General features: G+C 48.0%; 1 protein-coding gene across 1 annotated transcript; it reads left to right on the top strand.

Moving 5' to 3' along the window:
* Positions 1-1,266: 1,266 nt before the first annotated feature.
* Positions 1,267-14,944, top strand: LOC8039502 (chitin deacetylase 8). Its single transcript, XM_029972590.4, has 3 exons — positions 1,267-2,178; positions 8,909-9,358; positions 13,400-14,944. Exons 1-3 carry the CDS (start codon positions 1,367-1,369, stop codon positions 13,758-13,760), a joined length of 1,623 nt encoding a protein of 540 aa, XP_029828450.2. The 5' UTR covers positions 1,267-1,366; the 3' UTR covers positions 13,761-14,944.
* Positions 14,945-18,509: the final 3,565 nt, after the last annotated feature.

The following is an 18,509-nucleotide window of genomic DNA, read 5'->3' as shown; positions in this document are numbered from 1 at the left end:
AAGAAGCTAGTCCCTGAAGCCATGTCCACGGTGGTCGGTGTGTCTTCAAAGGACCTAATGTCTGTATTTATGAAAGCCCGAAAAGAACTCGCTTTGAAGCTGTCAGCATCTAAGCCGAAAAGCAGAAATCCAAAGGCAGATGTGTTGGTTCCCCAAGAGGATTGCGAACAGATCAAGCAAGTTGAAACAAACGGCTCTCAAGCACGCGCTTCCATAGCTTTGACCGCATAGCCACAAACGGTTGTCCCCGATTATAGCAATGACACCCCCCACTGCCGCGCTACGGCACACCTGGCCATCCAGTGGCGCTTTCAGGCAACTATCTGTCACTGCCGCATTGTAATCATATAAACGTTTTTAGGCTTCACCGTAGAGGCCGTAAAACAGCCTGGGCCGTAAGACAGCTGCACCCACTAGGGGTGGTTGCGTCCCCTGCCAAACTGGTTCTGAAACGCGCCATGTTTCTTGTTTCAGAACCGTTCAGTTACCTGTCCCCTCTTCCCTCCTGAAGTGGCGATTCTTCACCTGACATTTACGGGCTACACCAACAAAGAGGCGCCAGCAAAAATGCTCACAGCTGGGAATGCGGTTCCGACCAGAAAGTTGCAATTGCAGCAAACATCCAAAGTGTCGGACGGATAAGGCGTATAATAGAAAAGACGTCGTCAAATGTGTTACCGAGGTCAAACAACTGTCATCGGCACCATATCAAAATCCATTTGCCATAGAGAGCATAAAGGAGAAAGAAATCGATATATATATAAGGGTCAGACAGATAAGGCGTGTAAAAGCAAAGACGTCGTCAAATGCGCCACTGAGGTGAAACAAATGCCATAGGCGCCATATCAAAATCCATTTGCCATAGAGAACATTAGGAGAAAGAAATCGATATATATATATATATATATATATATATATATATATATATATATATAATCACACAATATTTGCCCTTATGGAGTTGGTCGGAGAGGTCGCCAAAAAAGGTGAGCTACAGAAACGTTTCGAGCCTGGTAGGCTCTTCGTCAGTCTAAACAAGAACACATCGTTCTCCTTTTCTTTTAAACCGTTTTTTTTTATATTAATAAATATATATCAAATTCTTTCCCTTTTTTTGTTTCTCCCTATGTAAGTGGATTTTGATATGGCGCCAATGGCATTTGTCTCACCTCGGTAACGCATTTGACGACGTCTTGGCTTTTATGCGCCTTATCTGTCCGCCCCTTTGAATGTTTGCTGCAATCGGTAAGATATAAGAGAGAGAAGATCGAAGGTCATACGCAAAGTATTTATCTAATCTAGCAAGCTCTGAAAAGGCACTGGTGTCACATTCCGGACGCCGAAAGCTTCGCGTTGTAATCGAAGGATGAATCTCTGCAGGCTCTTCACCGTGCTCATTCTAGGATGTCTGAGGTTCTCTTCTTCGGTGCCAAGCGTCCCGAAGGAAACCAATTCGCTTCCGGCTAAGGTAAGCTTTGCACTGCTGTCCTCAAACGTGGACCAGTCCGTCCAACACAAAATCCAACTGCCGAGTGATCCAGTCGTAGACGGAAAAACCGGCGCGACGAACAGTCCCGGCGGATCAATCAAGATATCACAGAAGGAGAAGCTGGTCATCACCGTTGAGAGAACGTCCAATAGCACATCAGAGACTTCGTCGGACAATCCACAATGTTCCAATGGTGCCTCTTTAGAAGGGCAGACATGCGTCGCGAAAGGAGCGCTGGAAACGCTGCTATCTGTGGTGGACGAGCTCAAGAGATATCTGGGAGGCCGAAATCAATCGGTCCAGGATCACGCTTTGCTCGTTACGACTCAGGTGCCCGAAGCGACACCTTCGACAGTTCCACCTAGGATCGACACCAAGCTCTACAGACCGGAGAATAGCGGTTGCGACGCCCAAAGATGCAGGCTTCCCAGTTGCGCGTGCAGCAGCGAACTGCCACCAGGAGGACTCGCGTTGAAGGACACGCCGCAGTTGGTGATGCTGACATTCAACCACACGGTTCACGAAGGCAACATTCCGTTCTTCTACAAACTTTTCGGTGGGGCCCACAAGAAGAACAAGGCGACGGGTTGCGACATCTCGGTCACCTTCTTCGTTTCCGCCGACATCGATTATGTGTTCATGAACGATTTTTACTTTATTGGCAATGAAATCGCTCTTCATTCTATCAGGTGAGCCCAACTGTAAATGTTTTCTTAGTTCTTTGAGTTTTTCCAGATATATTTTATACACAAGGAGATTAACTGCTAAAAAATCTTTCACGAGCATTCATTTCTTATGAGTACATTAACAGGCGCGTTTGTCTACGGAAGCTGTGAACACTGCCCATGCTCGAAGTACGTTTGTTTTCAAGAGCGATGCAAGTGCGCGTGCTCCTGTCTACATCCAGCGCCATCTTGCTAACGTAACGTCAGAAACATGAGTGGGTGGTCATTTAGGGTCAGTAGTTTTTTGTGTATCTACTGAGAAACGTCGAACGGACGGCTGTTTGAATTTTGTTTTGTATAATGTCTCTAAAAAATGCATAGATAAGCAATCGTAAGGCTGGAGTATAGCGAAAGAGGACCGTTAATGTCTCATTTTTATGTCAAATATTGATATGACACACGCCTAGTCTCATGGGAAAAAATGCTGTAATTTGCAACACACAACGGTACTACTATTGCCTCTATACGGAGAAAGCCTTTGCCTTCGACGCCAGAACAGGCCGCAAAAACTGTAAGAGAAAGAAATACAAAACGCGACAAAATGAGGATGAAATACAGTTGCGCTCCTCAGAGATCGTCAGAGGGAGATCCTCAGAGGGGGGACGGGGGGGAAGTGGGAGGGAGTGGAAAAATAAATGTGGCTTGGCGGAGGAGGGACACGGAGGACAGCGGGGAGACCAGTTGAAGCAACCTATTGGCGGACGCGTGACGTGATTACAAGGTGGCAGCAACCAGGCGAAGGACGGCGAAAAGGTTTATATGGGAGGCTACGGTACTACTGGGTATGGTAGAAAGTTGCAGGACAATCTACTCCCGGTAAAATGAAACTTTGACGCCGTTTAGCGTCTTACATGATAAAACACCGATTTCACCACGTAAATTTTGATAAATTAGATAAACCTCCCGCCCAATCGTTAATTTACGTGTAGTACGACGAAAATCCGCTGCGTAGCCTCGTAACAGAATAGAGAGTTTTAGTAGACCGTTTTCGGTTTCCCGCTCCGCTCTATGGAAAGCGGAGTCGCCATCGCGCATGCGCGACCCGCTCTGGGATTTGAGCGTGGAGCGTGAGCTCCGCTATCGTCGCCAATTTAAGAAGTACGTTCCACTCTCAGTAAAGGTTCAGTAGATGGTGCTTTTCTGGAAAGGTGGGTGCTCGCTATTTGAAATCATGCTTGGGAGCGCGCTTGACCCTTATGAACCTCGCTGCACTAAGAAGCTGCGCAGACTTTGTTTGAAAAGGCGTCCCCCAGGAAACGTTTCACGGTGGTCAAGAACCCCTGGCTGCTCCGAGAAATCGCTGTCCGCAATCCTTTCACGGCCCCTGAACGGTGGGAGCAAGTGCTGCCTTGTCTAAGCCAGCGGGCTCGATTTTTCTATGCGAGATGACGACGACGACGTTGAGAGGATGACACACCGCGGGCGACGGCGGTGTCTCAATCTGAGCCCTGGGCCTCGGTTCGTCGGAGGCGGCAGCTTCTACTTCGGCTGGACTACCTCCTTGGAGCATGATTCTTTGACCCCAGTGGACCCCAGTGAGCAATAGCGCTATTATGTTCCTGGTGCTCCTTCATGCACTGATCGAACGGCGTGCAAGATCCTCATAGCTCGCTGCTCACCCGCCCAACCCGCCTCCACGAAGTCTGGACTTCTGCGAATCGGACTGCCACCCTCCCCAATACCAACAACCCATGTCGTCGTCATCTTGCACGTATATACTCATCACATTACCATGTTCCCTAGACACGGCACCGCGGGCCTCGGTGGTACAGGCTGCTGCTTTCCGCGGTGCCGCGGCTCTCCAGAGCCAAAAGTTAAAGGTTAAAGACCAAAGACTAATGCAGTCGGCAAACGGACAGATACTTTGTTTGGTTACTTCAGGCAGCAAGACAGTGAAAATTAGCGGAAGCGAGTGCTCCATTTATATCTCTACTTTTTTTCCCCCAATGAAATGAGTCTTTTCTTCTTCGTATGCTTGGGTTGGTGATATGGTGCCTTGGTGTTTATGTACACTGCGCGACACTGTTAGTGGGAGCATTCAATATCCTGTTTTCATTTTTCACCTTAAATTCGAGGGGCTGACATTTGCCTATTGGTGTGGAATAAAGCGCTCGTTCGGGGCACTAATCTGAGCGACACATTTTCAGCTTTTTCAATAGCTGTCATAGAAATAAACTGCAAATAAAAGCGATTTTTTTCGTGTTCGTATTTACAGTGGAGCGCAGTGTATGTATCTGCCTTGGGGGTGACATGAAACCATTTTGCTGAACTATACACTTCTTTTTATTTCTTTTGTGTGTTTATGAAAGTGCGTTTTTCAGCTTAAGCTCCTGCCCAGTTTCTGCCTCACTTGTGCTACGGTCTTTTCTTGCAATAGAAGGCCACGCAACATAGTCTACTCTTACAATGCTGAATTCAACAGTAACACTGTAATTTGGTTAGATGCAATATTCACACGCACATCTGAGAAGTAAAATAAGAGTCGTTAGTAAACGTTTTTTATTAAAACATTTCTAGATGCCTTTCAGCCCAGTTGGACAGGTATTTCGCTCAGTACAAAAGCTTGAACATGATTTACTGTAATAATTTTATGCATTCTAATATTAAACAAACAAAAAAAAATGCCCATTGTCTTTGTAGGTTTCGTCCAACCGTCAAATTATGCCGTCTGCGCACGTCACTGCCTGGTGCTTCACGACGAGCACCCTCTTGTGGTCTTCTTCTCATTTTTTTGATGGACGGCATATGGGCATGCTGCGCGGTCAACAAAACCCCAACAGTTGTTCAGGGGTGTTCCCTTGTCCTTGACGGCCTAATAAAAAAGACAAAGAAAAACACTTACAACACGGCAGTATTTAAACACTACCAAAACATGTGATATGGGACTTGTTACTCCTCTAAGATAAAGCGTATTTCCATTGTAGGGTTGGAAAAAACTGGGTATCGTAAATTAATATATATATATATAGTTGTTCCTTAATTCTGCTAAGGTTTGAGGCCGTCAAACTGTGCATGCGAGGCCCGCTACGCCGGAATTCAAAACAAAACTTCTAAAAACTGTTCTAATCTACCACTATCGCTTAGAAGTCCAGGGTTGTGTTTGCTAAAGTTTGCATTGTTTATGCCTGTCTGGTTGTCACCAGATAAAAAATTGACGTGGAATATTCTTTCGACCGTTATTGGTAACTCTTTTCAAAACACCACCGGGTAACATATTCGGCCGCCATATTTTGGGCATCGCTTTTAGTGCGAGACTTGTGACTAGAACCCATTTCATATTCAGTATTGACGCAGCATTCGTGTCTAATACATTTAGACTTGCGTCCGTGACAAACAATGACGTAGCTCTCTTGCTCCCTAGACACTTGGCCAAAATAAGGCGGCCTCGAAGACTAGCGGCACCATGGATTGCACTTTTAAAAAGGCTGCATTTAAGTTTCTAATATTTTCTAAATCTACCAAGGAAATCCAATGCAAACATTTCTTGAGGAAAGTTAAACAATTCAAAAGTTGCGAGCGAATGTGAATAAATAAAGCTGAGAGGAATGGTTTCTTTGGTGCAGCTTGCGAGCGCTATGCTCGTGGTCAGCTTTCAGTGGCATTTTCGACAGGAGAGCGCATGCACAGATATAATCGGCGTTCAAGCACGCGCACCCGTACATCTGACTGCATAGCCATAGGACGTCCACAAAACGCGACGACTTTACCGACGCCGTGCTGGTTGCAAAGTGATACTCGTTCAGTTCGTTTGATTATGCTGTTTTGTGTTACATGAAACTCAAATCGAATGGTTTACTTTTTACGCGCGGGGCGTACGCTTTTCTTCTTGATTCGACCTCTTTCAAGCTGAGGTCACGGTCGAAAACATCGACGCGTATTGAGTAAGTGCAGCCATCTTGAGATCTAAGCGATCACGCTAAGGACGCTGAGGGCAGTCCGCTCTACAACTTGTGAAGCGGAGCGCACGCTCACTCCGCTAACTATATGCTCCAACTCAGAGCGGGCCACGCATGCGCGGTGGGGACGATGCTTCTCGCAGAGCGTAAAGTAGAGCAAAGAGGGCTCATAAAAGTGGCCTACTAATACTCATAAATTACGAACGCGCTCGTCGTGACTTTTCCTGACACTGCCCATGTACACTTTTGGCGTATAGAAAAAAGTAACTTTTCACCAGACAGAGCAGCTGTGCTAGAAACAATGGAAACGCGAAATTTACACAAACCATGCAGGGTCTCACCTGTGAGCACAGCTCTAGTTTCGCCAGGGTCAACCACCTATGTTTGTTCATGTCAGCGAGCAGGTGGCCGAACCTCTCGTTGATGTGACCCACGATGAGGTTCACAGAACTGAAGAACACCGACAAGTTCCGTCCAAACGCTCATCCAAGTACGAACAGACGGTTGGGATAGGCCAGTCGAGGAAGAACCATGCAAAGCGTCTCGCCAGATTGGCAACACCCTGCGCCGATCTGTCGGGTGCTGGTATTTGGAGGCCCGCATGCAGAACAGCCAGCAGGATAGCTTCCTAAAGGGTTTCTTTTCTACGTTGGAAATATCCAGCAAACCGCGTTCGGAAAGGAAGCTTCGGCGCTTGATGGCACGAGGGATACGAATCATAGATTCGATGTCTCGCCAGCTTAATCTCGTTAGTAGAAGTCTCCTTCCTTTAGAACAGCGGGGATTCATTTGCTATCCTTGAGCAACACTGTACTCGTACTACGCAAAAGGATGTACTCGCAATGCGCAAACTTCGTCATGAAGTTTGCGATCGGGTGTCTTTCTTTCTATCTCTACCTTTTCCTTAGTTCAGCTGGTTTTTTTTCATAATGAGTAACCAACTAGCTCAGATTACACCAATCGTTACAAACTTCGTCCTTTTCTCTTCTTTTTCTACTTCGAATAAGTAAATCTGTTTCAGTTTTAATTCGAGTGGAGCAGAAGCTACAAGAGTGAGTGCCGGCCTTTCAGCGTCCTTGATAAGCACGCGCGCTCGTGCAGTGCAAGTACCGTTTAGAGCAACATGCTCATCCTTATACCTTCGGCTTCACTCGCACACAAGGTGGAACGATTATATTTATATTTTATAGCTTAATATTTCTTCAGGTGTGTGCCTACTCTTTTGTGTTCATTATTGTCGCCTTCGTTTTTACTACCTCTACACTCACGCTCCCTTTTACTCTCTTGGAGTTAACGCTTAGGTTTTTTTGTCTTACTAGTACTATAAACGTCCACTTGTGGGGCTACGCAAGCAAAATTTTCGAACCCGCTCAAAACGCTCTTACGCTGAAGAAAAACGCTCTACTAAAACGCGTTTTTGGACCTCCACTTTCCATTCCGGCGAAGCGGGCCGCGCATGCGCAGTTTTGCACCCTGAGAGCGGAGCGGAAGATGAAAACGGTCTACTAAAACTCTCTAATGACCGGATAGATGCGGCATAATCAAGGGAATAAAAAACAAAATATTTATACAGTGATGTCCAAACCACTGAACGAATTATTACATACGGAAACATTCAACAGGATAGACATGTGCCACGTTAAGACGACCACGTTCGGGTATTGTATGAATGTTTTCCTCGTCTGCCGCCAGGGAAAGGGGGGGGGGGGGGGGGGGGGGGGGACGCTACCATCTGATGGAGCCAAGCAAACAGCACCGAATTTGCGTAGTCACGGCACTCGCGGCCTTTGTGCGTTTGCTATAGTCTTATAAACCAATCACATACAGAAAAAAAAAACAGGATCATGTCGCATCTACCGCGCGTGAATGGTTTAGCCAGCGCTAGGAAACCCACGAAGTCGACGAGCGCCATGTTCACTTCGGAGCGCAAGTCCGTCTGCTTCTTTTTTTGCAGGAGTGTTGTGACACCAGAACGCCTAACTTTGATTGGATGGATAATGGGTAGACCTCGAGGCAGCTTGCTTTGAGGTCTACCCACTATTCTTCCAACAGAGCCAATCGGAGCTCTGCGTTCTAACGTCACTCCAACCCAGGTGCAAGAAGCACACGAACTTGCGTTCCTCATACAGTTGTGGCGCTGCATGATTGGCTTCATCATATCGCGGTGTTAGCTTCGATAGGACTTAATTTAAAAGCGAAGTATAGTAAAAATAAAAATTTGTAAAACATTAGACGTTCTTTTTGTAATCAACCCTATTGTGGTAGCACCATTTCGAGCAATAATACTTAAAAAACAAGCGAGCTGGTGATGATTCATGGTAATAAAACCCGAAACCCAGGAACACAGAAGGGGACAAACACAACACAACGTCTGTGTTCCTGAGCCTCGGGTTTTATTACCATGAACCATTTCGAGCATTTATTTGTCTCAAAACCACCCGTCTTGCTCAATCTCAGCTGCATTTCTGTGTGAATATTTCGTATTGCAAACAAGAACCGGTACCACCTTCACACAATTCCCAATTTAAGACAGTGTACCATGACTGCTATAATAGTCAAAGTTTGAAAATCGTTTCACTGTCCTTTGAAACACCTTTATTTAACATGAACGCGAAGAGTTTACTCTCACCAACATTGTTAATAAACGTCACTCTTCCGTATGAATACGAAGTGTTTGCACTGACCACTATAATAAGCCGAAGTTTAAAAAGAATGCATCGTGTTTTAAAACGAAAAGTTTAGTCCAAGTACGGTAGTCAACTGTAGTTTCAAAATTCCCCTCTTTTCTTCTCTGCAAGCATTCGAAACGACCCTGACTTCTGGAGGTCCTTGAGCCCGGAACAATGGGCGCGCGAAGTCGCCGACCAGAGGAAGATGCTGGAGACGTTCGGCAACATCACGGCAGGCGACGTGAAGGGTTTCAGGGGCCCTTTCTTCAACGCGGGCGGAGACAAGGGATTTAAAGCGCTCCAGAGCAGCAACGTCAAGTACGACAACTCGCTCGTCCACCTGAGGCGTCGTGGGGAAGACCTTCCGCTGTATCCCTACACACTGGACCACGGATTCAAGATGCCGTGCGTCGTTGAGCCCTGTCCTCGAGACCCGTATCCCGGATTCTGGGTCTTCCCCATCAACGTGTACCTCAAGAGCCAAGTCGTCGATGGGCAAGATCATGAGGTACCCTGTCCCTACGGAGACCCGTGCGAGCCGCAGCCGACCACCGCCGACGACACGTTCCGCTACCTGAGGTAATGGTCCTGCCTAAACCCCCCGTCCTACCGTAGGCACATGACAATTTAAGACACGGTTTTGGCGTTTCTCGTTTTCCACTTATTCATTCCTGATACGTTCTTCGGCGTCGTTATCGGTTAATAGAGAGTTTTAGGGAACCGTTTTTTTAGGTAACCGAGTGCGAATGGGTATTAGTTCTAATATGGGTTACATCCTGACATAAACCTTTCTTGTAGAAAGCCGCATTTACAACCTTAGAAGTGGTCAGTTCCTGGAATCGAGTGGCATTGTGTTAAGATATTTTAAGAGTAACGTCAGAAGTAAGTGACAGGCTACTTCCTTTTGAAGGATTTACGCAATGGCGATACTTGAAGCATTCTAGTCATGGACGTAGCCAACAAAGCCAGAGTAAAATGCGGTCTTTGACTACGCGCGCGCGTCGCGCTGGGGGTGATATGAAGCACTCCTACAGAACGTTGGCCGGTTGCAAGATTATCAACTTTCGTCATCTGGCTGCTTGACCTCCCAGTTCTTGACAGCACTGTGCTGATCAGCACTGCTGCTGATAACCGGACGTTGACAGACGCTAACCTAGCACAATCGACCAACACCACCTAGAATGAAAAAGGCCCGCGAACTTCCTTCTCTTCATCTACGGAACGTCATCACATTCGGAAGGCGCAAACTCAGCAATAGACCGATCTCACCAGCCAGTTTGACAACGCCACCGCTGCCGCAATGCATGGAGGGAACTTTAGTCTTTCTGCAAGTGCGACAACCTCGCTAGAACTCTGCGCGTGTGGGCCACGAGACATCATGATCCCTCTCCTGCACTGCATTTTGCATCCTGTGAACTAAAGTTATGGCGGCGTCACGCATGCGCCGAACACTCGGTGAGATCGGTCTATTGGGCCCAAGCTCGACGCCGACTGTCCTTCGACGCGGTGAGTGCACACAAGGCGCTGCCGAACACAAACGCAGCATACCTGTCCAATCTGTGCGCACGATTAACGTCAAATAAGGTGGTGGTGATGCTGGTGGTGGTATTCCGAAAAGGCAAAGAGGACGGAGTTTGTTATGCGGGAGACGCCGACGATAGCCCGTTTAAAAATAGAGCGAAATTTAAAGAGAGCAAAAAATGAAAATAAGAGAAAGGAAAGCAGAAAGGAAGAAAAGAGCAGAGAAGATGACGGGTATTGATCACACATACACATAACAGATACACACAAACACACGTACTCATTTGCTGTTCCGATCCTTTAATCAAGAATCCTTTAAAAAGCGCAGAAAAAGTATCTAAAGGTGCATTCGGTGGGCTTGAGAGCCTCTGGGAAAAACAAGGTCATCCGTTTCTTCTAGTGGTGGATAAAGGTCTTGAATTTGCTGGGAAAGTCTCTTCCATTGAGTGTTAAATTTTAGACATTCCCAGACATTCCAGTGTCTTTTGGCACTTTGCAAACATCCCAAAGAGGTAATTTTCGTCTGCTCCGCCGATTCAATTTCTTTTTTTTTTTTTTTTTAATTTTGCGTTTTCTGTGCGGAGGCGAAGTGGGACTCCTGCTTCAGCACAGCTGAGTCGACTTAAGAGGCAAGGTTGATGCTCCGATTCTTCCACTCGACCTTACGGTTTGGGCTGGTTGGTATTTTCACATAATAAAAACAAAACAAAACACTGCAAAGACGAGGACAAACTAAAAGGAAACCGACAGGACAAAGCGCTGGCTCTCAATTGAAGTTTATTTATGTTAGCATCTAGTAGTGATAGTACACACGTCACTCGAATAAACCATGGAAAAACTGAAAACATTCATATCATATGTACATTACACCACGATCGTGCCCTCCTCGCTCCAAGAATTGCCGCTCCCTAACGTAAAGGAAAATCAAACAGGCCTAACGGAACCTAGCCCCAGTCTCGCAATATTGCGTGCTTAAGTTATCTCACCCTTTTCATTTAAGCCCACGATATAACCAGACTGGGGCCAGATTGCGTTAGTGCCCCTTCGATTTTACTTTTCGATAAAGAGCGGAACTTCTTGGAGCGAGGAGGCAAACTAGTAACTGTGGTGGAATTAACACGTCACGTGCACGTTTTGTGTTCTTACATGTTTTATTCGGGTAACATGTATGGTATTAATACTAAAGGCTAACATGAATAAATTTAAGTTTAGAGTCAGCGCTGTGTCCCTTTCATATTCCTTTCACTATGCCCTCGTCTTCGCGCTGCTTTTGTTTTTAGTATGTCCGCGTGCACGCTCCAACTCGCTGCAGGATGATGTCAGAATGTTAGTGCACAAGCTTTGATTATTCTCGGTGGTGTTGAAACCGCCCACCTTCAGCAGGATGCATATTGCTGCCGGCATGACGCGCGCACAAGGTCCGAGGTCACTGTTTCATGTTGTTCAGCTGGCTTTGTCCAAGGCTATACAAAAATATGTGCACAAATTTACCACAGCATCAATTCTGTTATCTTCTTATAAAATGTTCCGATCTCACTCATTACAAGAAAGTGCGTTTATCGAAACTCATTCGTGACATACAGATCTATGATCTAGCCACTATTTGGGCAAGTGCCGATTGGAGCAGCTAAGCAAGCTAGCTCCAGAATAACGACACTGTGAGCCATTTGGGTGCTTATCATTTGGGCCCGTTCTCGTATCGACTTTATCGTTTAGACGTTCACCTGCGGGCCACTCTCAAAACGTCCTTCTCGGTTGGGCCCGCCGCATCTTATCCGTTCTCGTTACATCCTTCGCGTTTCATCCTCCAAGAGGAAAAAATTGCGGTGGCTTAGCTCGGCTATGCGAGGATATACGAAGCGTGAGCTTATGCGCAGAAAATGAGAGGCGCTATCAAGCGGCTCCAGTGCAGCGTCAGACTTGGCTACTGCGCAACGGAGCTGCACAGCTGGGCACTCGGCGGCGCCAGTGCGTCTCCCGCGGCTATGACGTCATTCCTCTGGAATGCGCAGACCGGCGCGGCGGCGGCGGAGCGCGCGGCTCCGGCTGCTCCGGCGCGCCAGCTGTGCGCCGTGTGACGTCACTGCTCCTCGCGCATGCGCAGCACGCTCATTATGCGAGCCACGCGAAACTGCTCAACCTCGGCCAGTGTAGCTCACGCTACAAAAATCAAATGGGGCCACTTTGAGGTGTCGGTGTAATGGCTGGGTCACCGCCCTATCCCCAAAGAAACTTCTTCAGGTTCGCCCCTTCCCCCTCCCATTTCGCATATAAGCAAGCGCTCACATGCACACGCACACGCGTTTTAGTTCCGCCGTTTGGCTAATGGCTCTTGGCATACATCCCTTCCGCTCTTGAAGCATGCAGCGAAGGTCAGGACCCGCTCGTTGGGTTTACCGGAAGTGGTAGCAGGCGCTGGCAATAAAACACCGAACTGCTCTTTTGTGTCGAAGCACGGCTTCGTATGTCGCTCTTTTGCCGGGTCGTGGGTGGGTGCACTCGGAGTGGCTCTCCCCCAATCCGTACTCTATTTTTCCTTAAATTAGACTGTAGCGTATGCTGCGAGCCGTCAGAGCCAATCCAGGGCTGAAAACGTAGCTCGCGCCATTCGGCCCTTGTACGAACGTAACTAAATGCAAAAAGAAAACGGTTTGGAGGCTTCGGAAGGGTTCAAACGAGGAGGTCCCTAAAAGAATGGCGCGAAACGAGGAAGGACGAAATGCGAATGGAACGTTTTGAGTTACACCCGAGCCCTCTTGGTGCTTAAATTCATGGTAGCTATTTACCTAAAACGTTATCTGAAATCGCAGAAAAAGGATTTCCGTTCTCTAGAAAATGTTCAAGACGGTCCGCGAGGAAGGAAAACGATTTTTCCTATGCTTCCAAACACGACATCTAAAGCAGACGAAAGTGAATTTCCAAATCGAAAGAATCGCCAACTGCACCCGGTCTGCACAAAGTCAGAGTGGGTACAGAGGAAAATCTGGAAAGGCAGTATCGCTACTTTAAGTCTATAGCCTTTCTGGTAGTCCTAGTGCCAACCACTCCCAGAAGCCACAATAACGACCCACTGAATTTCCATTATTGCACCCGATGCAGGTCTCACTTTGATCAGCACTACAACACGAACAGGGCACCGTTCCAACTTTCTTTGAGTGAAGAGTGGCTGAAGGATCCCAAGCGCCAGGACGGCTACATGGCCTTCGTGGAATGGCTGCTGCAGAAGGAAGACGTCCACCTGGTCTCCATGTCCCAGGCCCTCGAGTTCATGAGGAATCCGATGTCTCTGAGCCGCTACAATCAGCATCAATGTGAAACACACGACGGTAGGACACCCTGTCGTGACCCGAAGTCGTGTCTCTACCCCTCCACTCCACTGGGCAACTTCCGGTTCATGCGCATTTGCTCAGACACGTGCCCGCCAAACTTTCCGTGGCTGAACAATCCTTTGGGACACTGAACGTGCGTCTAGCGCTCTACTCTATACGTCCGAGCTTTCAAACGGCACGTTTCTATTCGGCGAGGAAGGTATAAGCATATGGCGTTTCCTCCGGAGGTGCAGCAACACTCATGTGTCCGAGAGAGGCGATTGCCAAGATTGGAAAGCAATAAAGCTCCAAAAGTAGAAACATTATAGGCTAGTTGGTGCATGGAGAGCCTGGCAGACAAGGACACGCGAAGACATCACAATGCGCTAGCGGTGTTCTTTTTTCTTTCTTGTTATCTTCGCACTATCTGCGGTCGGGGTCAGTGACGTTTTCCTGCAAAGTGCCGAATCGTCGCAAAGGAGGGACGGAGGGGGGGTCAGACTATTTTCATAAAAGGAAGAAAAACCGTCACGAGTTCGACGTGATGTGTCAAGATGTTTTCTTGATTTAGGCGCACGTACAGCAAAATTGGCCGATCCTACTCGCAGTAGTAGATTTTTGGTGTCCGATATTGCTTGCCAAGATGCGAACATATTAACTAAAGCTATACTAGCCGTGAGTCGTTAAACGTTTTGGATGTGTTCATCTGTCATTTACAAAAAAAAAAAACAGGTCTGATTTCACGGTCCTCGTTGAAAAGCTATGACCGCACATATATGCGCAGAAAAGAAACACTGCAATGAAAGCTGCTGGGACCCTAGAGTTATTATAATGTACGCTAGAGGTTCAACTGGCGCTAGTGTCTATGCGACTTCCGGGAGGCAAATTGAAGCAGACAGCAACCAGTCTACTTTTGCGATGTTCCTGTGCATTCCTATGGGAAAACCCGTGTGAAATTTGTCTCTTCGCCGGAAAATAACATGAATAACTTTTATTATTTCGGCTGTGCCGGATAGCATGTACATTTATCAATATTGTAAAAGTGTAATTGCTTTAATTACAGCATTTTTCTTTACCACTGAACGATGTTAAGCTTCGCTATATTTCAGGCCCAAGCCTGTGTTTCATGGCAGGTATGTAAAAACGAGCGACGATTCTAAGCAAACTAACCATTGAAAAGAATGTGGAGTGTGTTCAAGGTTCGCTAGCATTGCGGTGGCGCTTATGTATTGCTAATATGCCCGTCCTGTCACTCTATGAAAATGACTTCTTCGTGCTTCTTTACGACGGTTAACAAACATTTGAATGTAAGAAATAAAGTACGTGGACTACGAAAGGTGTGCCTTTTTATTATTATCTATGTCGAGCAGTTTTTATGGGGCACCTGCTCTCCGGCTTCTCCCTATTTGCAAAGATTTGGAGCGTGTGGGTGATGATTTGAACCCAGAACAAGCATCTTCGCGCATATTCATGAGCAGAAAGAATAAAGCAGTATATACTTATTTATTGCAAATCGGACTATATTACGTGGCTTTCAATTTATTTTGATCGCTTGCATACACAACGAGTTACTTATCCAGTGTTACTGCGTAGTTCTTGCCGTCTCTCTTGGTTTTCCACATGTCCTTCGTTCGTTTGACACGTATATCCCCCATGGTGGAAAGCGCCGATGTCGTGTTCGCGCTAACAGTGCCCGACAGTGCACATAAATACATGTACGAAGCGGTTTTAGCACCGTTTTTCATGCCACGAATTTCAAATAAAAACGCCGTAACTGACCAATTATTTTGTCTGCGTGACTGAGAAATGTTCAAATGTGCCAGTACGTACAAATATTCGTGATATTTGCTCTTATAATCGAGCGCAGCGAGAAAATGCGCTCGGTTTTTCCCATAGAAATGCATAACCGGAAGTCAATTTCCGACTGGTTGCTGTCTGCTTCAATTTGCAGCAGCACACTAGCGCCACTTGAACCTCTAGCGTACATTATAATAACTCTATGGCTGGGACATTTCGTATATTAAAAGGGAAAAAAATCAATTGATGCAGCGGTCACGTGACGTCAATTTTCGGCTAAATTTAGGGGGAACCTTAATTTTCTGTAGGTCCCGTGACGTCAGGTCACATTACATCAATTTTCCCGTCAAATTTAGCGGGGAAACTGACGGCGTTTACACTCACGCCGTCGAAAAGCCGGGGAACGGGCCATGTAACAACTCCGGGGTCGTCCTTGTAGTCGGGCTCCGCTGGAGCCAGGCGCCGACCAGGACATCAGGCAGAAGGAGCTCGGAAGCAGGGCCGCTTTTGACAACGGGTTTACTTTACATTTGTACAGGGTCGAAAAGCAGCATCAGAAGACAGGAGTCCCGAAGAAGTCCGCTTCTTTTAACGGGACGCTCTTCCCTACATTCCCCACGTAGGGATTTCAGCTAGCTATGTCAGCTCCTCCCCCACACACAGCGACACACCCCCGTCTCCGCCCACAGACGCCATCAACACCATGCAGATTAGCTGTCCCAAAGACGTGTCCGCTTGTCCCCCAAGGGGTCGGCGGGGTCGGCGCGGCGCGCATCCATGATTGCTGCTGCAGCGGCTTCCTCTTCCGAAGGGAAGGTAATTGGGTGCGGGGCGCCCGACGGGTGGAGTTCACCTAGGAAGTTCGGGAAAGGATGCATTGATCTCGTGGGCCACTGGCTGAGTTTACATGGGCTACGTTTCCATGGATGCGACCATGGCGCATCGAATCGAGATGTGACCAGTCACGCGCCCGCGATCCTCCTTTCCCTTCCTCGTCTACCCAATCATAGGCGGTTAATCTCGATTCGATTCGCTACGATCGCATCCATGTAAACTCAGCCATGGATGCGATCGTAGCGAATCGAATCGACATTAACCGCCTATGATTGGGTAGACGAGGAAGGGAAAGGAGGATCGCGGGCGCGTGACTGGTCACATCTCGATTCGATGCGCCATGGTCGCATCCATGGAAACGTAGCCACTGTGGGATTCCTGGAAGGCCGAGTGGCTGGTCTTCTTCCCACGTCGGCGGGCCTCTTGAAAGGTCGCTGACCAGCACTCTCGTCTCGCCGCCGCCGCTTGTCCTTGAGCTTTCGGGAGCCCAATGGGTTCTTGGAACGTAGAAATGCCTGGACGTTTTCCCACGTCTGCTGGCTTCTTGGAAGGTCGCTTGGACGCCTGTCGGTCTCCAAGACGGCGTTCGTTACAGCTTCTCCACGGACGGGAAGATCTCTGAAGGGGAGGAGTTTCCGCTGCTCTCCTGAAGAGATCAGCTTTGAGGTCGTCGAGGGTGGCCAACACCCCAAAGAAACACGGACCGCAACACACAAATCCAGTAAGCGACGCCACCCCCTCCGCAATCACCAGGCCCGCAATCACAAAAATTAACTTGTCAAAGTACAGTACGTCCTCGTGGACAGGAAAGGTGACGTTTTTTCGCGCCACGCCATCCTTGCAAGTCTCCCAAAGCTTGGTCAGACTGGGATCGGCCCTCTGCTCTTCGATGAGCACTACCTTTGTTTCGGAGACGAGCTGTTCGAAGCCTTTTGAGGTAGGGCCATCTGTCTGCGTCAGCTGCTCGTCGGGGGTTTCCCTGTCTAACGCGGGGGTTCTCTCGTTATCTTCCCCTTTCCTCGTCTCTTTAGGGCTACTCTGTTCTAAAACCATTACTGGAGAGTCTTTTAGATTTCCCGGGCTAGCATCGTCATAAGCAAACCGCGTGGACAGCTCGCGAGCTTTAGCTCTTATGAGTGCCTGAACGAGACCCTCCCCGAGGCTTTTTCCCTGCTCTCTTAGAATCTTTTCCGTTCGGTTAGAAAACAAATAACGGAACTGCGGCGGCAGTTTGTCCGAAACCGCCGCCTCAGTGCGAACCTCTCCGAACGGACCAGAAACGAGGACATCCGCCACGGGAAGACACACGCTCCCTTTGTCTAACACCGACTTGATCCAGCTACACTTTCCATTGTAGTTGGCTTCGGTGACATAAGTAGGGTGAACAAGGTCAATGGTGGCTCCACTGTCACGCAACACGCGGCATGCCTTCCCGTTTACCGTCATGTCGAACAGGTACGGGCTCAGGAGCTCATCATTCTCCGCGCACTGACTAGCGTAGGCGAAAACCACCCTTGGTTTAGTGCATCTTGCGGCAATGTGCCCTGTCTCATGGCAATTGAAGCACGTTATAGGCTTCCTTGCCTCGAATGCTTTCTTCTTTTGCCTATCGTCCGCGTCACTGCCCTGGGATGCTTTCGTTTCCTCATCCCCCCGATTTTCCTCAGTGTTCCTTCCCGTAGGCTCTCGCCCTTTCCATCCCTTGCCGCGTCGCTCGTCCCAGTTTGTCTTTTCGAAGGTTTTCCCCGTTCCTTCTTTGTTGTTTCTGCGCGAGCTATACTCGTCCGCGAAATCCGCGGCCTTGTAGACAGAGTCTACATCTGTTTTGTCTTGAATCCAAGTCCGCATGGGTTCACTTAGTGTCTTATAAAACTGTTCCAGCGCGACCACCTCCAGAATCCTTTCTTTGTCGTCATACGACTTGGCTACCTTCATCCATTCGATAAGATACGACCTCAGTTCGTACGCGAACTCCGCGTAGCTAGCCTCTGGCTTTTTGCTCACGCTTCGGAACTTCTGTCGGAACGCTTCCGCCGACAGGCGGTACTTTTTGAGCAAACAGCCCTTCACACACTCGTAATCGTTCGCCTATTCCGCAGTTAGCCTGGCGATTACCCCGGCTGCCTCGCAGGGCAGTACACCCAGCAACCTTCTGGGCCACGAGTCCCGGTTAAAACGTGCCCTTTCACACGCCCTCTCGAAGTTTACAAGGTAGAGACCCATGTCCTGTCCTACCTTAAATGGTTGTATCAGCTTCGACATGTCATAGA

This window comes from Ixodes scapularis, unplaced genomic scaffold (assembly GCF_016920785.2).
Source record: "Ixodes scapularis isolate PalLabHiFi unplaced genomic scaffold, ASM1692078v2 PGA_scaffold4__175_contigs__length_147842914, whole genome shotgun sequence".
Lineage (NCBI taxonomy): Eukaryota > Metazoa > Arthropoda > Arachnida > Ixodida > Ixodidae > Ixodes > Ixodes scapularis.
Note: the sequence above shows the minus strand (reverse complement) of the source record. Positions and strands in the feature narration are given on the sequence as shown.